The 25,462-nt window shown below is 43.1% G+C and overlaps 1 protein-coding gene across 1 annotated transcript in view; it reads right to left on the minus strand.

Annotated features, from left to right (window-relative positions):
- The window catches only part of LOC104679021 (FYVE, RhoGEF and PH domain-containing protein 5-like), a 66,145-nt gene extending 43,267 nt beyond the window's left edge, over positions 1-22,878 (minus strand). The window contains 8 exon segments of the mRNA XM_030937327.1: positions 19,846-19,987; positions 19,990-20,371; positions 20,673-21,106; positions 21,109-21,199; positions 21,201-21,355; positions 21,358-21,406; positions 21,623-21,864; positions 21,867-22,878. Of these exon segments, the coding sequence (XP_030793187.1) occupies positions 19,846-19,987; positions 19,990-20,371; positions 20,673-21,106; positions 21,109-21,199; positions 21,201-21,355; positions 21,358-21,406; positions 21,623-21,864; positions 21,867-22,878 (2,507 nt within the window).
- Positions 22,879-25,462: the final 2,584 nt, after the last annotated feature.

Below are 25,462 nucleotides of genomic sequence, written 5' to 3' on the forward strand. Positions count from 1 at the left end.
AGGGACAACCCTCATCCATTTGGAAATGCACTGGCTAGAGAATTAAAGATGTTACAATTAAATAAGGGCAGTATTATTCAATATGTAGATAATCTGCTGATTGTTAGCCCAACCAAAAGAAACTCAAATGAAAATACCACCATGTTGCTAAATTTTCTGGGAGCTAATGGGTATAAGGTTTAGATGCATAAAGCCCAGATTTCAACTCAAGAGGTTAAACACTTAGGATATGTCCTAAGCCCTGGCACCTGGGCAATAGCGTCAGAATGAAGGGAAGCTACCTTGGACATTCCAGAACCCCAAACTAAAAAGCAGCTGTGGGCTTTCCTAGGGATGGCAGAATTCTACCATTTATGGGTGCCTGGATGTGGGCATATAGCCAAGCCTTTATATGAGGCTCTAAAAGGAGCAGATGTAAATCCTTTTGAACAGGATAATAACTGTAAACAGGCTTTTAATGCTCTCAAGGAGAAACTGGGATCAGCTCCAGCCCAGGAATCCCTAATCTTGTTAAGCCATTTTTCCTTTATGTGGGTAAAAAACAAGGAAGCACCTTACGTGTCCTTGTACAGAAGTTAGGAGATATTCCCTGACCAGTGGCATATTTTTCTAAGCAATTAAACCATGTCCCTTTGGGATGGCCTGGATGCCTCAGGGAAGTGGTAGCAACTGCTCTTTTAGCAGATGAAGCCAATAAACTGGTTTTTTGGCTTTATTAAAAAATCTGGATGTTTTAACCCCACACTAAGTACAAGGAGTCCTAGAAGCTAAAGGACACCAGTGGATGACAGGGGGACGTTTATTAAAATATCAGGCTTCGTTGCTAGGCACTCCTAATATAACACTTAAAGTATGCCAAACTTTGAATCCACCTACCTATTTGAATCCACCTACCCTAGATCATTCTTGTATACAAGTTATGGAGTGAGTTTACTCCACCATCTGGATTTAAAGGATGAGCCTCTAGATAATCCTGAGGTAGAATGGTTTACAGATAGAAGTAGTTTTGTGCACTAGGGAAACAGGAAAGCTGGGTATGCTGTTGTCAGTCAACATGAGGTAATTGAATCCCGGGCCTTACCAGCTTCTACCTCAGCCCAAAATACAGAATTAATAGCTATTACTAGAGCCCTGCAATTGGGAAAGGACTTAAGAATTAACACACTGATTCTAAGTATGCCTTTCTGGTACTTCATGTTCATGCTGCTACCTGGAAGGAACGGGGACTCCTAACTGCTAAGGGTTCCCCTATAAAACATCATTTAAAAATTCCGAATCTATTGAATGCTATTTTGCTGCCCAAGAAAGTAGCTGTAATCCATTGCAGAGGACATCAAAAAGGAGACTCTAGTGTGGCTAAGGGAAACTCCTTTGCAGATGCAGCTGCTAAGGCAGTAGTGTTAAAGGAGCTAGTTGAACTCGTCGGCATGTTAGTGCCCTCAGCCATGGTAATGACAGAACTCATACGCTAAAGAGGAATGACAATGGGCTAAAGGTCAGGGTGTAATTTTCAAGATCCTTTTGTCTGGCTTATCAATAACAACAAACTGTTAATATCAGGTGCTAATCAGTGGAAAATAGTTAAGCATTTGCATGACTTTACTCATTTGGGAAGAGATTCCGTGTGTCAATTCATGTCTCAGCTTTTTATAGCAAAAGGCTTACTTAAAATAGTAAAGCAGGTAACTCAGGCCTGTGAACTCTGTGCCCAAAACAACCCAAATAACCAATCTTTACCTCCTCCTCTAGTAAGGCCTGTTCAGCATAGGGCAACATACCCTGGTAAAGACTGGCAAATAAATTATACTCAAATGCCCCCACGTAAAGGGTTTAAGTATTTATTAGTATTTGTTGACACTTTTACCGATGGGATTGAGGTTTTTCCTACCCAGTCTGAAAAGTCAATTGAGATTTCTAAACTCCTACTAAAGGAAATAATTCCTAGACTTGGGCTGCCTAAGAGCTTACAGAGTGATAATGGTCCATCTTTCACAGCAACAATTACCCAAAACATATCTTCAACCTTAGAAATGCAATACCGCCTTCACTTGGAGTGGAGGCCACAGTCCTCAGGGAAAGTAGAAAGAGCTAATCAAACTCTAAAAAGAACTCTTGAGGACTAAATTGCAGCTCTGGACAGAGCAGCATGCAGGCTTGCATTGTGAATTTTAGCTCCAGATCCACTGCAAGAACAAACCAGCAATCCTGAGAGCACCCACAGTCCCTCTGAAGGAAGCACAGCTCCTGCAGGACCTGGGAGACACCCCAAATACTGTGAGTGCCCCAGCTGCAGAAGTGAGAAAGGGAGACTCTCCTCTCCCGAACACACTCCCCCACTGGAGAAGCTGAAGTTCTGTTTGTGGGAGAAGTTTCCGACTTGACCTGGAGCTGAGTCAAGTTAGAGAGCCGAGCAAAATACAGGGAGGGGTAAAGGAAGCAGCAGAAAGGTCCTAGGAGCTCACTGGTCCCCAAACAGCCCATTCCTGCCTGACACCACAGGGATCCATCGAAAGGGTGGCCAGAGGAGCAGGGGCTAAAACTCCGCAGGGAGAAGGAATTCTTTAGCTGAGCTTTGTAACAATTTGAACAGGGCAAGAAGCCTCCTGGCAAGAACTTGGGGGAGGGCACAAACCTGGCAGACTTCACAGGCAGGGGGAAGAACTAAAGCCCCTTTCTCTCTCGGCTGGGAGGTGGAAAGCTTCTGGCCAGTTTTCAAGCCCGTTTTGCCCTCTGCCTGGAAACAGACTTGGGGCCGTTGGGGGACACACAGTGGGAGTGAGACTGGCCCTTCTGTTTGCTTGGGAGCTGTGCAAGTCCTGTCATTGCTGGCTTTTCCCCACTTTCCTGACAACCTGCATGACTAAGCAGAGGCAGCCATAATCCTCCTAGGTACACAACTCCAGTGACCTGGGAATCTCACTTCCATCCCCCACAGCAGCCACAGCAAGACCTGCCCAAGGAGAATGTGAGCTCAGACACCTCTAGCCCCATCCCCACCTGATGGTCCTTCCCTATCCACCCTGGTAGCAGAAGACAAAGGGCATTTAAGGAAAGCAGCACCTCCTGGCAGGAGGCCAACCAGCACAAAAATAGAGCATTAAAATACCAAAGCTGAGGACCCTCATGGAGTCCATTGTATCCTTTGCAACCTCCACCAGAACATGCACTGGTATCCATGGCTGACAGCCCCATAGATGGTTCACATCACAGGACTCTTTGTAGACAACCCCCAGTACCAGCCCAGAGCTAGGTAGACTTGCTGGATGGCTAGACCCAGAAGAGAGATAGCAATCACTGCAGTTCAGCTCACAGGAAGCCACATCCACAGAAAAAGGGGGAGACTCCTACATCAAGGGAACACCCCATGGGACAAAAAAAGTCTGAACAACACTCTTCAGCCCTAGACCTTCCCTCTAACAGAGCCTACTCAAATAAGAAGGAACCAGAAAACCAACCTTGGTAATATGACAAAATAAGTCTCTTCAACAGCCCCCCAAAATCACATTAGTTAACCAGCAATGGACCCAAACCAAGAGAAAATCCCTGATTTACCTGAAAAAGAATTCAGGAGGTTAGTTATTAATCTAATCAGGGAGACACCAGAGAAAGGTGAAGCCTAATGTGAGGAAATCCTAAAAATGATACAAGAAGTGAAGGGAAAAATATTCAAGGAAATAGATAGCTTGAAGAAAAAACAATCAAAAAGTAAGGAAATTTTGGACACACTTTTAGAAATGTGAAATGCTCTGGAAAGTCTCAGTCATAGAACTGAACAAGTAGAAGAAATAAATTCAGAGCTTGAAGACAAGGTCTTCGAATTAACCCAATCTAACAAAGACAAAGAAAAAAGAATAAGAAAATATGAACAAAGCCTCCAAGAAGTCTGGGATTATGTTAAATGACCAAACCTAAGAATAATTGGTGTTCCAGAAGAAGAAGACAATTCTAAAAGCTTGGAAAACATATTTGGGGGAATAATCGAGGAAAACTTCCCCGGCCTTGCTAGAGACTTAGACATGCAAATACCAGAAGCACAAAGAAAACCCAGGAAATTCATAGCAGCAAAAAGATCTTCACCTAGGCACACTGTCATCAGGTTACCCAAAGTTAAGACGAAGGAGAGAACCTTAAGAGATGTGAGATGGAAGCACCCAGGTAGCCCATAAAGGAAAACCTATCAGGTTAACAGAAGATTTCTCAGCAGAAAGTCTACAAGCTAGAAGGGATTGGGGCCCTATCTTCAGTCACCTCAAACAAAACAATTGCCAGCTAAGAATTTTGTATCCAGCAACACTAAGCATCATATATGAAGGAAAGATACAGTCACTTCCAGACAAACAAATGCTGAGAGAATTTGCCATTACCAAACCTCCACTACAAGAACTGCTAAAAGGAACTCTAAATCTTGAAACAAATACTGAAAACACATCAAAAGAGAACCTTTTTAAAGCATAAATCACACAGGACCTATAAAACAAAAATATAAGTTAAAAAACAAAACAAAACAACAAAAACAAAAACAAATTACACAGGCAACAAAGAGCAAGATGAATGCAATGGTACATCACATTTCAATACTAACATTAAATGTAAATGGCCAAAATGCTCCACTTAAAAGATACAGAATCACAGAATGGATAAGAACTCACCAACCATCTACTGCCTTCAGGAGACTCACCTAACACACAAGGACTCACATAAACTTAAAGTACAGGCATGGAAAAAGGCATTTAATGCAAATGGATACCAAAAGCAAGCAGGACAGCTATTCTTATATCAAACAAAACAAACTTTAAAGCAACAGCAGTTAAAAGAGTCAAAGACCTGGAAAATTGGGTAACTCCCACCCTAATACTGCACTTTACCAAGGGTCTTAGCAAACGGCACACCAGGAGATTATATCCCACACCTGGCCCAGAGGGTCTCACGCCCACGGAGCCTCCCTCATTGCTAGCACAGCAGTCTGAGATCTAACTGCAAGGTGGCAGCGAGGCTAGGGGAGGGGCGCCCGCCATTGCTGAGGCTTAAGTAGTAAACAAAGCCAGCTGGAAGTTCAACTTGGGTGGAGCCCACCACAGCTCAAGGAGGCCAGCCTGCCTCTGTAGACTCCTCCTCTGGGGACAGGGCATAGCTAAACAAAAAGCAGCAGAAACCTCGGCAGAGGTAAATGCCCCTGTCTCACAGCTTTGAAGAGAGCAGTGGATCTCCCAGCACAGAGGTTGAGATCTGAGAATGGACAGACTGCCTGCTTAAGTGGGTCCCTGACCCCTGAGTAGCCTAACTGAGAGATATCCCACACTAGGTGCAGACCGACACCTCACCTCACACGGTGGGGTACACCCCCGAGACGAAGCTTCCAGAGCAAGAATCAGACAGCAACACTCGCTGTTCAACAATATTCTATCTTCTGCAGCCTCTGCTGCTGATACCCAGGCAAACAGGGTCTGGAGTGGACTTCAAGCAAACTCCAACAGACCTACAGCTGAGGGTCCTGACTGTTAGAAGGAAAACTAACAAACAGAAAGGACACCCACACCAAAACCCCATCAGTATGTCACCATCATTAAAGACCAAAGGCAGATAAAACCAAAAAGATGGGGAAAAAGCAGTGCAGAAAAGCTGGAAATTCAAAAAATCAGAGTGCATCTCCCCCTCCAAAGGAATGCAGCTCATCACCAGCAATGTAACAAAGCTGGATGGAGAATGACTTTGACAAGTTGAGAGAAGAAGGCTTCAGTCAATCAAACTTCTCAGAGCTAAAGGATGAACTATGTAACCAGCGCAAATAAACTAAAAATCTTGAAAAAGGAATGGATGAATTGATAACTAGAATAATCAATGCAGAGAAGACCTTAAAAGAACTGATAGAGATGAAAACCATAACACGAGAACTATGTGACAAATGCACAAGCTTCAGTAACCAACTCGATCAACTGGAAGAAGGAGTATCAGCAATTGAAGATCAAATGAATGAAATGAAGCAAAAAGAGAAGTGTAGAGAAAAAAAAGTAAAAAGAAATGAACAAAGCCTCCAACAAATTTGGGATTATGTGAAAAGACTAAATCTACATCTGATTGGTGTGCCTAAAAGTGACAGGGAAAATGGAACCAAGTTGGAAAACACTCTGCAGGATATCATCCAGGAGAACTTCCCCAACCTAGTAAGGCAGGCCAACATTCAAATTCAGGAAATACAGAGAACGCCACAAAGATACTCAAGAAGAGTAATTCCAAGACACATAACTGTCAGATTCACCAAAGTTGAAATGAAGGAAAAAATGTTAAGGGCAGCCAAAGAGAAAGGACGGGTTACACAAAAAGGGAAGCCCATCAGACTAACAGCAGATCTCTCGGCAGAAACTCTCCAAGCCAGAAGAGAGTGGGGGCCAATATTCAACATTCTTAAAGAAAAGAATTTTCAACCCAGAATTTCATATCCAGCCAAACTAAGTTTCATAAGTAAGGAGAAATAAAATCCTTTAAAGACAAGCAAATGCTTAGAGATTTTGTCACCACCAGGCCTGCCCTACAAGAGATCCTGAAGGAAGCACTAAACATGGAAAGGAACAACCGTTGCAAATGGAAAGGAACAACAGTTACAAGCCATTTCAAAAACATATCAAAATGTAAAGTTCATCGATGCTAGGAAGAAACTGCATCAACTAGCAAGCAAAATAACCAGCTAATATCATAATGACAGGGTCAGGTTCACATATAATAATATTAACCTTAAATGTAAATGGACTAAATTGTCCAATTAAAAGACACAGACTGGCAAATTGGATAGAGTCAAGACCCATCAGTTTGCTGTATTCAGGAGACACATTTCACATGCAGAGACACATAGGCTCAAAATGAAGGGATGAAGGAAGATCTATCAAGCAAATGGAGAACAAACAAACAAACAAAAAAAGCAGGGGTTGCAATCCTAGTCTCTGATAAAACAGACTTTAAACCATCAAAGATCAAAAGAGACAAAGAAGGCCATTACATAATGGTAAAGGGATCAATTCATCAGGAAGAGCTAACTATCCTAAATATATATGCACCCAATACAGGAGCACCCAGATTCATAAAGCAAGTCCTTAGAGACTTACAAAGAGACTTAGACTCCCATACAATAATAATGGGAGACTTTAACATCCACTGTCAACATTAGACAGATCAACGAGACAAGAAGTTAACAAGGATATCCAGGAATTGAACACAACTCTGCACCAAGTGGACCTAATAGACATCTACAGAACTCTCCACCCCAAATCAACAGAATATACATTCTTCTCAGCACCACATCGTACTTATTCCAAAATCGACCACATAATTGGAAGTAAAACACTCCTCAGCAAATGTTAAGAGAACAGAAATTACAACAAACTGTCTCTCAGACCACAGTGCAATCAAACTAGAATTCAGGACTAAGAAACTCAATCAAAACCGCTCAACTACATGGAAACTGAACAACTTACTCCTGAAGGACTACTGGGTACATAACAAAGATACAACATACCAGAATCTCTGGGACACATTTAAAGCAGTGTGTAGAGGGAAATTTATAGCACTAAATGCCCACAAGAGAAAGCAGGAAAGATCTAAAATTGACACCCTAACATCACAGTTAAAAGAACTAGAGAAGCAAGAGCAAACACATTCAAAAGCTAGCAGAAGGCAAGAAATAACTAAGATCAGAGCAGAACTGAAGGAGACAGACACAAAACACCCTCCAAAAAAATCAATGAATCCAGGAGCTGGTTTTTTGAAAGATCAACAAAATTGATAGACTGTTAGCAAGACTAATAAAGAAGAAAAGAGAGAAGGATCAAATAGACCCAATAAAAAATGACAAAGGGGATATCACCACCAACCCCACAGATATACAAACTACCATCAGAGAATACTATAAACACCTCTACACAAATAAACTAGAAAACCTAGAAGAAATTGATAATTTACTGGACACTTACACTCTCCCAAGACTAAACCAGGAAGAAGTTGAATCCCTGAATAAACCAATAGCAGGCTCTGAAATTGAGGCAATAATTAACAGCCTACCAACCAAAAAAATTCCAGGACCAGATGGATTCACAGCCGAATTCTACCAGAGGTACAAGGAGGAGTTGGTACCATTCCTTCTGAAACTATTCCAATCAATAGAAAAAGAGGGAATCCTCCCTAACTCACCCTTTTACGAGGCCAACATCATCTTGATACCAAAGCCTGACAGAGATATAACAAAAAAAGAGAATTTTAGACCAATATCCCTGATGAACATCGATGCAAAAATCCTCAATAAAATACTGGCAAACCGGATTCAGCAGCACATCAAAAAGCTTGTCCATCATGATCAAGTGGGCTTCATCCCTGGGATGCAAGGCTGGTTCAACATTACAAATCAATAAACGTAATCCAGCATATAAACAGAACCAAAGAAAAAAACCACATGATTATCTCAATAGATGCAGAAAAGGCTTTTGACAAAATTCAACAGCCCTTCATGCTAAAAACGCTCAATAAATTCGGTATTGATGGAACGTATCTCAAAATAATAAGAGCTATTTATGACAAACCCACAGCCAATATCATACTGAATGGGCAAAAGCTGGAAGTATTCCCTTTGAAAACTGGCACAAGACAGGGATGCCCTCTCTCACCACTCCTATTCAACATAGTGTTGGAAGTTCTGGCCAGGGCAATCAGGCAAGAGAAAGAAATAAAGGGTATTCAGTTAGGAAAAGAAGAAGTCAAATTGTCCCTGTTTGCAGATGACATGATTGTATATTTAGAAAACCCCATTGTCTCAGCCCAAAATCTCCTTAAGCTGATAAGCAACTTCAGTGAAGTCTCAGGATACAAAATCAATGTGCAAAAATCACAAGCATTCTTATACACCAGTTAACAGACAAACAGAAAGCCAAATCATAAATGAACTCCCATTCACAATAGCTTCAAAGAGAATAAAATACCTAGGAATCCAACTTACAAGGGATGTAAAGGACCTCTTCAAGGAGAACTACAAACCACTGCTCAGTGAAATAAAAGAGGACACGAACAAATGGAAGAACATACCATGCTCATGGATAGGAAGAATCAATACTGTGAAAATGGCCATACTGCCCAAGGTAATTTATAGATTGAATGCCATCCCCATTAAGCTACCAATGACTTCCTTCACAGAATTGGAAAAAACTGCTTTAAAGTTCATATGGAACCAAAAAAGACCCCAAATTGCCAAGACAATCCTAAGTCAAAAGAACAAAGCTGGAGGCATCACGCTACCTGACTTCAAACTATACTACAAGGTTACAGTAACCAAAACAGCATGGTACTGGTACCAAAACAGAGATATAGACCAATGGAACAGACCAGAGCCCTCAGAAATAATACCACACATCTACAGCCATCTGATCTTTGACAAACCTGACAAAAACAAGAAATGGGGAAAGGATTCCCTATTTAATAAATGGTGTTGGGAAAATTGGCTAGCCATAAGTAGGAAGCTGAAACTGGATCCTTTCCTTACTCCTTATATGAAAATTAATTCAAGATGGATTAGAGACTTAAATGTTAGACCTAAAACCATAAAAACTCTAGAAGAAAACCTAGGTAGTACCATTCAGGACATAGGCATGGGCAAGGACTTCATGTCTAAAATACCAAAAGCAACGGCAACAAAAGCCAAAATTGACAAATGGGATCTAATTAAACTAAAGAGCTTCTGCACAGCAAAAGAAACTACCATCAGAGTGAACAGGCAACCTACAGAATGGGAGAAAATGTTTGCAATCTACTCATCTGACAAAGGGCTAATATGCAGAACCTATAAAGAACTCAATCAAATTTATAAGAAAAAAACAAACAACCCCATCAAAAAGTGGGCAAAGGATATGAACAGATACAGCCAACAGACAGATGAAAAAATGTTCATCATCACTCTCCATCAGAGAAATGCAAATCAAAACCACAATGAGATACCATCTCACACCAGTTAGAATGGCAATCATTAAAAAATCAGGAAACAACAGGTGCTGGAGAGGATGTGGAGAAATAGGAACACTTTTACACTGTTGGTGGGACTGTAGACTAGTTCAATCATTGTGAAAAACAGTGTGGCGATTCCTCAAGGATCTGGAACTAGAAATACCATTTGACCCAGCCATCCCATTGCTGGGGATATACCCAAAGGATTATAAGTCATGCTGCTATAAAGACACATGCACACGTTTGTTTATTGCGGCACTATTCACAATAGCAAAGACTTGGAATCAACCCGAATGTCCATCAGTGACAGACTGGATTAAGAAAATGTGGCACATATACACCATGGAATACTATGCAGCCATAAAAAAGGATGAGTTTGCGTCCTTTGTAGGGACATGGATGCAGCTGGAAACCATCATTCTTAGCAAACTATCACAAGAACAGAAAACCAAACACCGCATGTTCTCACTCATAGGTGGGAACTGAACAATGAGATCACTTGGACTCGGGAAGGGGAACATCACACACTGGGGCCTATCATGGGGAGGGGGGAGGAGGGAGGGATTGCCTTGGGGAGTTATACATGATATAAATGAGGAATTGATGGGTGCTGACGAGTTGATGGGTTCAGCACACCAACATGGCATAAGTATACATATGTAACAAACCTGCACGTTATGCACATGTACCCTAGAACTTAAAGTATAATAAAACAAACAAACAAAAAAAAAATTCACTATAGTATTTTAGGTTGTAAAGGATAGGATATGATATTGCAAAATGAATGAGAATCCTCTTAAATCTGATTAAACTAAAATTTAGAAATCATATTTTTCAACATATCCTATCAAGTTAATACAATGTAAATATAATTTCAAATATTTTAATCACTAGTTTGAGATGTGAAATTGTAAATTTTATGTAAAACAAGTGGAAAGTTTGCTTTCATAATTCCTCCCTTCAGTCTAATTTTATCCCACTGGCATTTACTGAATATTCACACAATGAATTAACCGAATCAAGTATTCCTTTATCAAACCATTGTATTATAATCAACTGATACTTAATTCAGCAAAATCTCATTTTCTGATTCTATTATTTTGGGATATATAGTAGTTCAAGCAGGTTGAGTTTTAATCTACCTTCCTAGATAATATCTTTTAGATTGCAAAGTTTCAGCAGTGTAAACAAGGGAACTATTTAACCTGCTTAAAAGTTAAATTCTGCCAACTACATAAAGAATTTTATGAAAGAAAATTACTGCTTTAATTGCAGAATTTGCATATAAGCAAAGGATTAGCTACTTAAAATATTTTTCAGCATCTATGCCCAGCTAATACCTTATGATTTAGTCCTATGCATAGATGTTTAAATGTATAAGAATTATAAATACTTACCTATAATTTAGAATATTTATGTAACATAAATATACTTGGAAATATTTATACTTATGCATATATGTATGTAAGTGTGTGTGTGGACGTGCATATACACAGTCAGCCCTTTGTATCACAGGTTCTGTACTCACAGCTTCAACCAATCACAGTAAAAAATATTTGATAAAAAAATGGATGGTTGCATCTGTGAAAAAAAAAAAAAAAAACTAGCAGAGATATGGAATAAGCCTCCAAGTTGTCACTGCTGACATGACATTTAATGGTGGGGAAAACTCCAAGTGTCCTCTTTTGTGTGACTTGTTGGATGTCAGAATAAATGATGTTATATGTTCCAAAAAAAAAAAAAAGAAAATGTGGCACATATACACCATGGAGTACTATGCAGTCATAAAAAAGGATGAGTTTATGTCCTTTGTAGGGACATGGATGCAGCTGGAAACCATCATTCTCAGCAAACTATTGCAAGAACAGAAAACCAAATACCGCCTGTTCTCACTCATAGGTGGGAATTGAACAATGAGATCACTTGGACACAGTAAGGGGAACATCACACACTGGGTCCTATTGTTGTGGGGAAGGGAGGAATAGCATTGGGAGATATACCTAATGTAAATGACGAGTTAATGGGTGCAGCACACCAACATGGCACATGTATACATATGTAACAAACCTGCACATTGTGCACAGGTACCCTAGAACTTAAAATATAATAATAAAAACAAAGAGAGACAAAGAGGGACATTATATAATGGTAAAAAGCCTTGTCCAACAGGAAAATATCACAATCATAAACATATATGCACCTAACACCGGAGCTCCCAAATTTATAAAACAATGACTAACAGACCTAATAAATGAGATAGCAACACAATAATAGTGGGGGACTTCAATACTCCACTGACAGCACTAGACAGGTCATCTAACAAAGAAACAATGGATTTAAACTATACCTTAGAACAAATGGACTTAACAAACATACAGAACATTTCATCCAACAACAGCATAATACACATTCTATTCAACAGCGCGTGAAACTTTCTCCAAGATAGACCACGTTGTAGGCCATAAAATGAGCCTAAATAAATTTAAGAAAATTGAAATTATATCAAGCACTCTCTCAGACTACAGTGGAATAAACCTGGAAATCAACTCCAAAAGGAACCTTCAAAACCATGCAAATATATGGATATTAAATAACCTGCTCCTGAATGAGCACTGGGCCAAAAACAAAGTCAAGATGGAAATTTAAAAATTCTTCGAATTGAATGACAATAATGACACCAACCTATCAAAACCTCTGGGATACAGCTAAGGTGGTACTAAGAGGAGATTTCATAGCCCTAAATGCCTACATCAAAAAGTCTAAAAGAGGACAATCTAAAGTCACACCTCAAGTAAATAGAGAAACTAGAACAAACCAAACCCAAACCCAACAAAAGAAAGGAAATAACCAAGCTCAGAGCAGAACTAAATGAAATTGGAACAAAAAAGTACAAAAAAAAAAAAAGTACAAAAGATAAATGAAACAGAAAGCTGGTTCTTTGAAAAGATAAATAAAATTGATAGACCATTAGTAAGATTAAGGAAAGAAGAGAGAAAATCCAAATAACCTCACTAAGAAATGAAACAGGAGATATTAGAGCTGACACCACTGAAATCAAGGCTACTATGATCATTCAAGGCTACTATGAACACCTTAATGCACATAAACTAGAAAACCTAGAAGAGATGGATGACTTTCTGGAAAAATACAACACTCCTAGCTTAAATCAGGAAGAATTAGATATCCTGAACAGACCAATAACAAGCAGCGAGATTGAAATGGTAATTTTAAAATTACCAACAAAAAAAGGGTCCAGGACCAGAAGGATTCACAGCAGAATTCTACCAGACATTCAAAGAATTGGTACCAATCTTTTTGACATTATTCCACAAGATAGAGAAAGAAGAAACCCTCCCTAATTCATTCTATGAAGCCAGCACCACCCTAATACCAAAACCAGGAAAGGACACAACCAAGAAAGGAAACTACAGACCAATATCCTTGATGAACATTGATGCTAAAATCCTTAACAAAATACTAGCTAACTGAATCCAACAACATATCAAAAAAAAGAAAATTTACCATGATCAAGTGGGTTTCATACCAGGGATGCAGGGATGGTTTAACATATGCAAGTCAATAAATGTAATACACCACATGAACAGAAGTAAAAACAAAAATCACATGATCATCTCAATCGATGCAGAAAAAGCACTCAACAAAATCCAGCATCCCTTTATGATTAAAACTCTCAGTGAAATCAGCATACAAGGGACATACCTTAATGTAATAAAAGCCATCTATGACAAACCCACAGCCAACATAATACTGAAAACAGAAAAGTTGAAAGCATTCCCCCTGAAAATGGGAAAAGAGAAGGATGCCCACTCTCACCACTCTTCTTTACAGTACTGGAAGTCCTAGCCAGACCAATCAGACAAGAGAAAGAAATAAAGGGCATTCAAATAGGCAAAAAGGAAGTCAAACTGTCACTGTTTGTGGATCGTATGATTGTTTACCTTAAAAACCCTAAGGATTCCTCCAGAAAGCTCCTAGAACTGATATAAGAATCCAGCAAAGTTTCCAGATACAAGATTAATGTACACAAATCGGTAGCTCTTCTATACACCAACAGTGACCAAGTGGAGAATCAAATCAAGAACTCAACCCCTTTTACAGTAGCTGCAAAAATGAATAAATAAATAAAATACTTCGGAATATACCTAACAAAGGAGTCGAAAGACCTCTATAAGGAAAACTACAAAACACTGCTGAAAGAAATCATAGACGACACAAACAAATGGAAACATATCCCATGCTTATGGATGGGTAGAATCAATATTGTGAAAATGACCGTACTGCCAAAAGCAATCTACAAATTCAATGCCATCCCCATCAAAATACCACCATCATTCTTCACAGGGTTACAAAAAAAATTCTAAAGTTCATATGGAACCAAAAAAGAGCCTGCATAGCCAAAGCAAGACTAAGTAAAAAGAAAAAATCTGGAGGCATCACATTACCTGATTTCAAGCTATATTACAAAGTCATAGTCACCAAAACGGCATGGTACTGGTACAAAAACAGGCACATAGATCAATGGAACAGAATAGAGAACCCAGAAATAAACTCAAAACTTACAGCCAACTGATCTTCAACAAAGCAAACAAAATCATAAAGTGGGGAAAGCGCACCCTTTTCCACAAATGGTGCTGGGATAATTGGCTAGCCACATGTAGGAGACCAAAACTGGATCCTCATCTCTCACCTTATACAAAAAATTAACTCAAGATAAATTAAGGACTTAAACCTAAGACTTGAAACTATAAAAATTCTAGAAGATAACATTGGAAAAACCTTTCTAGATATTGGCTTAGGTAAGGATTTCATGACCAAGAACCCAAAGCAAATGCAATAAAAACAAAGACAAACAGCTGGGACCTAATTAAACTAAAGAGCTTTTGCATGGCAAAAGGAACAGTCAGCAGAGTAAACAGACAACACACAGCATGGGAGAAAATCTTCACAATCTATACATCCAACAAAGAACTAATATCCAGAATCCACAAGGAACTCAAACAAATCAGTAAGAAAAACCAAACAATCCCATCAAAAAGTGGGCTAAGGATATGAATAGACAGTTCTCCAAAGAAGATATACAAGTGGCCAACAAACATATGAAGAAATGTTCAACCTCACTAATGATCAGGGAAATGCAAATCAAAACCACAATGTGATACCACCTTACTCCTGCAAGAATGGCCATAACACCCCACCCCCACTCCCACCCCCACCCCCAAAAAATTAGATGTTGGTGTGGACGCAGTGAAAAGGGAGCGCTTCTACACTGCTGGTGGGAATGTAAAGTAGTACAGTAATTATGGAAAACAGTGTGGAGACTCCTTAAGTAGAACTACCATTTGATCCAACAATCCCACTACTAGGCATCTACCCAGAGGAAAAGAAGTCATTATTCAAAAAAGATACTTGCACACGCATGTTTATAGCAGCACAATTTACCATTGCAAAATTGTGGAACCAACCCAAATGCCCATCAATCAATGAGTGGATAAAGAAACTGTGAGAGATACATATACATATTTGGTGTGTATATGCGTGTGTGTGTATATATACACCAAATATATACCAAAAAATACCATACCAAACTGATATATATATCACAGTTTATTATATATAATATACATACCAAATAACACCATATTACCAAACTGTGATATATACATATGACAGTTTATTATACATATCACAGTTTATATATAATATATATACCAAATAATACCATATTACCAAACTGTGATATATATATCACTGTTTATTATATATATTATCACAGTTTATTTTTTATATACATATGATGGAATACTATGCAGCCATAAAAAGAAAGGAATTGACAGCATTTGCAATGACCTGGATGAGACTGGAGACTATCATTCTAAGTGAAGTAACTCAGGAATGGAAAACCAAGCATCATACATTCTCACTGATATGTGGGAGCTAAGCTATGAGGATGCAAAGGCATAAGAATGATACAATGGACTTTGGAGACTTGGGGAAAGAGTGGGAGGGGGCGGGGGATAAAAGACTACAAATATGGTGCAGTGTATACTGCTCAGTTGATAGGTGCACCAAAATCACAAATCATCACCGAAGAACTTAGGTAATCAAATACCACCTGTGCCCCAATAACTTATGGAAAGATTAAAAAAAAAAACTATGACAAGAAACATCAGAAACCTGACTGTATTTATTACCTGTAGCCTTATTAAGAGTTCAAGTGACCCCAAAGGGAAATCTGCAGCTCAGCGCTTTTAAAATAATGTAGGAAAGGCCTTTCTTAACTATAGACCTCCTAATAAACATAAATACTTTCAGGCTACAAAATTATGTAATCAACTTAGGATAAGTGCAAAAAGCACTCCTTAAATATGGAAATCAAAGACTCCCTTCCCCTACTAAGAAAGAGAATTTTGTTACAACCAGCTGGGAGATTAGGTCCTATTCAAAACATGAAAGAAAGGATCCCCAGCAGATCAACTTTCCCCAAAATGTAAGGGACCTTATCAAGTTCTCCTAAGTACCCCAACTGCAGTTAAACTTCTGAAAACAAACAGCTGGGGCCACCTATCTCAAATTAAACCTGTCTCTCATAAAAAGTCTCACAGGCCGACGGAACACGGAAGACTAATCACGTTTATTCCTGTAAGCCAATCAGTGACCTCCAACTCCTGTTCAAAAAAAATACAAAAGATGGGTAACATAAATATATGGATTGGCGTTCTACTTTTGGGTGTAAGTTGGAATCACGCAGAGAGTATTTTATTTACGGAGTATTTTATTTACTGTGTGGGCACAGACTTTAGCCTCTCTACAAAATCAAACTGTCGGGTATGTGGGAAATTGCTCCTTTTCTCCATTTCCAGGTGGCCCTGGCATATTCAACTGGCCAACTTAAGTTTATGGGGATTTTATTATGATTGGACATTATAAACATAGCCCCTCTTTTCCCATGTATCATAGCCACACGGGCCTTAGCCCCTTCCCCTCCTATGAAGAAACAAAACAGCATCCTTCTAATCTAATTAAAAACAGCTAAATTCCACCCCAACTTTAGGTTATGCTATACATAATGAACTTGGGCAAATGACAGCTATTCAAGTGCAGGCATCAGGCAAAGCACCTATATGTTTTAAAAGGCACAGCAGTCACCACCAAACTGGAACCCATTATATGGGATGGCTGTCACCTGTAATCAGATCCTTCTTTTAACAGATCAAATGTGGATGGGATGGCAAGACAATTTCCCAAAAATAAGTGCCTACCCTTCTCCTTGGGATGGTTATGGGCTTGCAGAACTCATGGCTGGCCATATTTACCTTATAACTGGACTAAAAGGTATACATGGGGTCATCCTTATCTCCAGAGATCTATCCTCACCAAATTGGACTGTCTCCCATCTAACTGGGAAATCGTGAAAGCTCACCATAGGCAACAAAACGGTTCTATTCGAAGGCTGTATTTTCCCCACAGGTAGCTACAATCAGTATCGAGTTACAAGGTGAAGCCTTAGTGAAGCACATGGCTGCAGTTTTCAGTAATACACCCTAGGCCCTTACCCTCCTGAGGAAACTTCTCCGATTAGGCAGGTAGTCTTACAAAACCATATGGCTTTGGACATTTTAACAGCAGCCCAAGGGGGGAACTGTGCTTTAATTAAAACCGAATGTTGTGTGTATGTTCCAGACTATTCACATAATACTACCCAGACTATAGAAGCTTTAGACACTCATATCTGTGCCATTAATGTGCTATCAGTCAACCCTTTATCAGCTTGGTTCCAACAACTGCCCAGTTCTTGGGGCAGGACCCAGGCTGAATAGGGGCGATGATATTCCTGCCCCTGTTTAGTTTACTTGGAATAATTTTACATATTTTGCTTTGCTGTTGTGGTTGTACTCTTTGTGTAGAAATGCAAGACAAGCTCACTCAATGCTTTCTTAAATTAAACACTTACTGATCTGCCAGACATCACCTTTTGTCAGAACTCGGGAGTTATAAACAACCTTAACCATACCAACGCTGTCTAACTGAGCTTCTCTCTACCCTGAATGCAAGAGACCCTAATTTAGGCAGGAATATCATCGCCCCTATTCAGCCTGAACAAGTTACAGAAGACAGATCTTCGTCCCTCTGCAACCCCCAGGATTAAAGGTCCTTTTGTAAAGGGAAGGGGGAGATATGTCAGAGGCATTCAAACCAGAGCAACTCCATTTTGGGTGAGGGCTAGGAAAATGAGGCTTAGACTTGCTGGACTGCGTTCCCAAAAGGTTAGACATTCCTAGCCCCTAGATGTTTACAGTTAAGGGAACAAATTAATAATGTTTACTAAACAAACCCAGACTTGGGAGTGTCCAGATATTCTGATATCTGGCGAACAAAGGCATTCCTAATTTTGCTTTAAAAATAATAATATTAATTATTGCAAAATATACTAATTAAGAAAATTAATCCTTTATCACAAACCCTTGTAGCAGAGTGCATCTCCCGAGAATCTTTATCATATATATACACACACACATATATATACATATATACACATATATATGTATATATATACATACATATATACATGGTACAAGCATTGTACCTATGGTGGATGCATTCCTCCTCTTTTAGTAATGCCCTACTCTTTCTATGGAGTAGCTGTGCTTTCACTACTTTCTTAATAAAATTGCTTTTACTTGGCACTGTAGACTCACCCTAAATTCTTTCTTGCACAAGATCCAAGAAGTGTCTCTTGGGGTCTGGACTGGGACCCCTTTCCTGTAACAGCACCATTAGCTCTTTGTTTTTCTTTTTTTTGAAACTGAGTCTCGCTCTGTCACCCAGGCTGGAGTGCAGTGGTGCAGTGTTGGCTCACTGCAACCTCCGCCTCCCCGGTTCAAGCGATTCTTGTGCCTCAGCCTCCTGAGTAGCTGGGATTACAGGTGCCTGCCACCACGCCTGGCTAATTTTTGTATTTTTAGCAGAGACAGGGTTTCACCATGTTGGCCAGGCTAGTCTCGAACTCCTGAACTCAAATGATCCACCTGCCTCAGCCTCCCCAAGTGATGGGATTTCAGGGGTGAGCCACACCATTAGCTCCTTAAGCAATTCAAATAAAATTTCTTTTCTAGTTCCGTATTGAGTACAGCATATATTTACTCAATAAAAAGTATCAATATCAATTTAGGCTATTTTCCTGATAGTGAAAGATATTTAGTTTGGCAAGATTCCAAAACTTTCTCTCTTGGTGACACTCTCAGAGCGGAGTCACAAAGCCATCTACCTAGGAGATATGAGAACTGTTCCCCCAAATAATTTAAATAAAAATGCTCTCTTTGGGAGGCGGGTGGATCACCTGAGGTCAGGAGTTCGAGACCAGACGGGCCAACATGGTGAAACCCCTTCTCTACTAAAAATATAAAAATTAGTTGGGCATGGTGATGAGTACCTGTAATCCAAGCTACTCGGGAGGCTGAGGCAGGAGAATTGCTTGAACCCAGGAGATGGAGTTTGCAGTGAGCCGACACAGTATCACTGCACTCCAGCCTGGGTGACAAGAATGAGACTGTCTCAAAAAAAAAAAAAAATACTCTTACGTGTACCATATTTGGCATTTTATACACTGCTTTTACATAGAATATCTACTCTGATATTCTTAAATATCTGCTGTGAGGTAGCATGAATCCTGTTTCATGGATGAAGTAACTAGGGCTCAGAGACGTAAAGCCACTCACTCACCCCGGGTCAATGCAGCTAGTGGGAAACAGAGCCTGAGGCTGGAAAGCAAGTCCATCTGTCCCCCACACCCATGCTGCCTTTTGAATAGTTACAGCTATCAAACAAGAAAGGAAATAGAATGTCAGGTACCTTTCTGCGTGCTGGCCGGTACTCTGCTGTTTGCTCTCAAAGGCATTGAAGCTACTCATGTCCACGTAGCCATCGTTTTCATTTGCTGTGGACAGGGATCTGCTCTGATCTTCAAACAGCTTCCTAAATATGCCAGCCCTGCAGGCCTCCGGGGCAGAATCTGGATATTCTCGTAGTCCGAGTTCATGGCTGGAATGTTCTCATAGTCTGAAGTGTCAGTGCTGGGGAAGGAGATAGATGGTGGCTTGGCCAGTGGCAAGGGCAGGAAGGGCGGCCGGGAGCGGTCTTCGAAGGACTCCACTCTGGACACCGTCCTGCTGAAGGGGACACCTTTCCTCTTGCCATCTCTATAAAAGATGAGGGAGGAGGGAGATTCAGAAGCCTGGAGCTTCCCAGTTCGAGACTTAAGCTGAGGGGAGTTACTGGGGTTTCTCTGGTCAACTTCCAGAATCCTGGAAGGCCCGTGGCAGCTGGATTCTGAAGAGGACCTGGAGGAAGACACCTTCACGTGCAATTTACCCTCCGTCTTTTTTTTTTTTTTTTTTTTTTTTTTTTGAGATGGAGTCTCACTCTTGTTGCCCAGGCTAGAGTGCAATGGCACAATCTCGGCCCACCGCAACCTCCACCTCCCGGGTTCAAGTGATTCTCCTGCTTCAGCCTCCCAAGTAGCTGGAATTACAGGTGCGTGCCACCATGCCTGGCTAATTTTTGTATTTTTAGTAGAGACAGGGTTTCACTATGTTGGCCAGACTGCTCTCCAACTCCTGACATTACGTGATCTTCTCGCCTCAGCTTCCGAAAGTGCTGGGATGACAGGCGTGAGCCACCATGCCTGGTCTCTCCATCTTCTTCTTAAACATCAGTGCCAGGAACTGCTTAAAGGATGACTTCTTCTTGCACTTGTCCGAGAAGTCGCTCTCGATAAGGAGCAAGGGAGAGCTCTTTGTGATGGGCTTAATGGTGATGCAGGACAGGTCAAAAGGAGGTGGGATGTTGACCATGGAAGAAGGCGTGGAGGTGCCGCTGGACAGAAGGTGGTTTCTCTGGGAGAAACTCCCAGACAGGACAGAGAGATGTTCCTCTTTCCTCTTTATCCTGTGGTCATCTAACCCTGATCCTCCTGGCTCCCAGTTCACAGAGATGGGAACAGGAATCTCTTGGCCTTCCATGGAAAACAACCGAGGGTATAAAGTGAAGGCCCTGGGCTTTGCTGGCAAGGCCCTACTGGCTTCCAGGGGCTTCCCTTCCAGTGACAAAAGCTATTTCCTGCCTCCTCTGCAGCACCTCTGATGCCAGGGGCTGAGGAACCTACCTCAGATCTGGTTTCTTTGGTGGCAGTTTCTGGGATGGTTTCTGGCCCCCTTCCCAAAGTGGGGCCAGGCCCTTGTGCCAATGTTCTTCCTGTCCACGGAGACCAGGCTACCGTCTGCTTCACAGTTCATTTCTTCTTTTGAGCCATAATAACCCAGGGCATCCAATGCAGCCTGCCCTCTTCCAGGGGCTGCCAGACTGGCAGGCCCCCTCCCATCACATAGGGGTTGGCCAGTGTGTCATCAACGACCTCCTCCTCCTCTTCCCCCTCCTCCTCCTGGGAGGCTTACTCCCATCACATAGAGGCTGGCCAGCGTGTCATCCATGGCCTCCTCCTACTCCTCCTCCTCCCCTCCTCCTCCTGGCAGGCCCACTTCCATCACATAGGGGTTGGCCAGCATGTCATCCACGAAGACCTCCTCCTTCTCCTCCTTCTCCTCCTCCCCCTCCCCTACTCCTCCCCCACCTTTTCCTTCAGCAGGACCACCACATCAGGGGCTGTAGGACCCTCTGCTGCTCCATCTTGCAGGGAGCCATGCTGGCCACACAAAGCCCCGACCACGGGGTCTTCCTCCGCACACAGCCCCAACTTTGGTGCCTGCTCTGATTCTAAGCCTTTCATTGACTCAGAAAGAGGAGAACAGCTCTCACTACAAAAAGAAGTGCACTCGGTTGGGAAGAACTCGTAGGGGCTTCCTGTGAGAGAAAAAAGTTGTCCATGCAGTTGTTCTGGAAAAGGATGATCTGGCAGCTCTCCTCTGCAGGCTCATCCTGTGTGCAGTCCTCCAGGGTGGTGGCTGCCACTTTTTGGTTGGTTTCCTCCTTGTGGTCAGGAGGTTCACTGAAGTCAACCTGCTCCCCAACTGTGACACCTGTGGCTTCTTCCCATCCCTCCTCAAGAACCTCAGGGCTGTCTGTGGCCATCTCTGCCTCCTGGACCCCCATGGCCGGCTCCTTCTCAGGAGGCTCCTTGCTGGCTTCCTCAGCATCCTGTCCCATGTCCTCGGTGGGCCTGTCAGGACCCAAACCCTCATCTGCCCCTGCTGGGTCTGTGCTGGCACAGCCTTCCTCATCATACTCCTCTGCCTCCCGGGGGATGTCGGGGAGCTCATGCTCCTCTCCATGGATGTGAGGCAGGAGGAGGTCGCTCTGGAAGACTGCCTCTACAGCCCAAGGCCCACCATCCTCCAGGCTGCACTCCCTGTGTGGCTGCACCAGTTTCTCTTCCTCCTCACTTCTAGATACCTGCTCCAGTGTCCCTAGCTTAGGGCCACAGCCCTCTCCTTGGTCCTCAGGAGCGAGGTCTGTGCCTTCCTCACCCTCCCTGCTCAGTGATACTGCAGCTAGGGCAGCAGTCACTGCGAAGTCCTCCCCAGCTCCTGTCCCCTCCAGGCCACATGCCTCACCTCCCTCCTCACACTCCTCTTCCTCTTCCCCAGAGGCCTCAGGAGACACCAGGGCTGCATTCCCTGCACTGCCCCCATCCTTGGGTTCATCCTCTCTCAGCAGAGCCCTGGGGACTACAATGTAATCCTCGTCAGTCTCTGACTCAGAGCACTTCGGGATGGACCGGGGCCCTTCATCAAGCCCCCTGTCTACACAGAGCAGCTGCCTGTTGCTGCATTTGTTCAAGCTGTCATTCAGGTACACACTGGCTCTCCACTCATTTGGGGCAGTCAGCCTGGTCTTGGGGGCAACGGGGGGCTTCGGACCCCTGAACATGGAATTTGGACTGTGAAGACTATCAGGCCTGGGTGAGGAAGGGAATCTGGGCACAGTCACTGGCGTCAGTGGACTGGTAGTCTTTGGCTTGGGAGCAACAGGTGGTTTTGGCAAATCTAGAGGACAAAAATAGAGAAAAGGAGAAAAAACACGATTAACTTTATTTCCATTCAGAGTCTCCTACACACCACTTGCAGTTGACGCTGCAGATGGTTCCATCTGCCCATGTGAAGCCCACCTCCCGCGCTTTGTGTTAGGCTTATGCCCTCCACCAGGATCTTTAAAATCCCTTGATTTTCCACTAAAGATTCATTCTGCAAACAAGGTGAACAGACCTTTCTTCTACACACAGCCCAACTAATGAAAATCAACCACATGAAATCCTGTGCTCCTCAAATGAAGTGTCCGGGTCAGTGCATTCATTCATCCAGCAGCTACTGATAAACACTTTCTATGAGCCAGCGACCAGGAGAAAAGGCTGAACTCGCCCTCACCCTCCCTGCTGCCCTCATGGAGCTTACATTCCCCCCTTCTACAGCTACTCCATTGGGTACCCACTAGCTACACACATAGCACTGCAGAAGGCAAGGTCTCCTAGGGTCAAGAGAAGACAGACTCTGCTGAGAACTCACTGTTAAGTTAGAATAACTGGAGGGTAGATCCGGGGACCCTTGGAATATTATGACTGAATAGCCACCATCTCATTCCTTCACAAATGACACACCAAAAGGTTTGAAACAGTGATGTGTGCTTCTGCTGGGGGTCATGTCTGGAATCTGCATGCTTCAGGACTGTGTCCAACCAAGCCTCAGTCAGGTGGGGCCCCTGAGAAGGGAGCAAGGCCTGTCTGTGGCATCTGAGAGTGGAAGGCAAGGGTTTGGGGACCCGATCAAGTCGCTTTTGAGAAAGGGACGTCTTTCTCCCTTGTAGGGGTACCCTCACTCTGTGGACAGCCATGAGAGTGGGATACGAGCTCACACGGCCAGGGCGCGGCCTCGCCAAGGTTGAGGGGGTCCCTGAGGCGGGGCGATTTGGCAGGGGTGGACCCCGATTCTCGGCGAGGGGGCCCCGGAGCCATGCATGCTTCTGCCGAGGCCGAGCAGCACCGGAAGATCGGGGAATCCTGGAAAGCTCGTCCCCGGGCGCCCCGGGAGCTCCAACTTCGAGCGCCTGGCCCGGGCCCCCGGCGCGTGTGCCTTGGCGCCGCCAGAGGTCGCGGGGGCGGCGGCCGGGACAGCGCGCGGCCTCGCGTCCCCTCGGGTTCAGGGCTCCTTACCAGCACTCTGCACACTGGCCGTCGGGCCTTTGCCTGCGCCTCTGCCTGCGCCGCAGCCGCACTTCCGCTCCCTCCTAGACGTTTCCTCCGTCCCCAAAAGGAAGGACTTTGTTTTTGTTTTTGTTTTCCTGCTGAGTTAGGGATCCAAAGAACCAAGGATCGGGGCGTCCCTGCGCACATTTAAAGGGGCGGTGGCTGTGGGCACCGCAGGAGGCTCGTGAGGTTGGAGGGACCAGAACTCATCGAGTTGGGCTTCTGGGATGTTCCTGGCTCCTTCGCCCAGCGGACCATCTATCCCTTTATTTTTAAGTCTGCGCTGAGCACGGAACAAGACAGCCCCAAATTCTTGCCTTCATGGGGCTTAGACGGGAGGAAGTCGCTGGAGACACCATTTCAAAGCGAGGGAGGGAAACCAGGGCAATGGAGCTCAGCAATGGCTCTCAGGTCGCCACGCATTCTTGGGGCCCTCCCCAGCCTCACTTAATCAGAAACCCCGTGTTTCATCAAACCCTCCAGGTTTGAGAACCACTGAAGTAGGGAATGGGTGGTCAAGGAAAGCCTCCCTGAGGAGGTGACATTGGTAAGGGAGATCCTTTTAATGAGGAGCCTTTCCTTATTCACTCAGCACACACCGCGCAGCCCCTCACAGGTACCTGCCTGGTGCTCGGCGACATAGATGACTCAGACTAAGCCTCCACCTCTCAGGAGTTCCCAGTCTGCTTATCCACACAGACACAGGCAGATAGTTCTGCTACCCCGAGGCTCGTGCTGGGATGGGAACGCACAGGTGCCTGTGGGAGCTCAGAGGAGGACCCCAGTGCGGAGGGTTCCACCAGAGGAGAGGCCTTCCCAGTAGGAGGAATTGCTGGGGCAAAGACTTCGCCGAGGTGGGACAAGGCCTGGCCTGCTGGAGGAGTGTCCAGAGGTGGTGCTGGAGGCGGATCTGATTTCTCTAGCTGTAAAATTAGGAACTGAACTTGATCCTTTCAAAGCCCTTTCCATTTCTAAGCCACCACAGATTCCTTAATTCTCCAGCCTTTTGTGGAGAAATACTTGTGACTCGAATAGAAAATCTGGTGTTACTTAGACAGGCTCTTGATACATTTTATGGGTCCATGCATGGAGGTGTGGCAGGGATGGAGATGGAGGTGATGGTGGAGGTGGCAGAGGTGGTGAAGGTGGTGGTAGCAGAAACAGAGATGGTGGAGGTGATGTTGGAGGTGAAGGAGGCAGAGGTGGTAGTAGATACTAGTGGTGGTGGAGAGGAGGTCGAGGTGGTGGTGGTGGTGATGGTCGAAAGGGTAATTG

This window comes from Rhinopithecus roxellana, chromosome 1 (genome assembly GCF_007565055.1).
Source record: "Rhinopithecus roxellana isolate Shanxi Qingling chromosome 1, ASM756505v1, whole genome shotgun sequence".
Classification (NCBI taxonomy): domain Eukaryota; kingdom Metazoa; phylum Chordata; class Mammalia; order Primates; family Cercopithecidae; genus Rhinopithecus; species Rhinopithecus roxellana.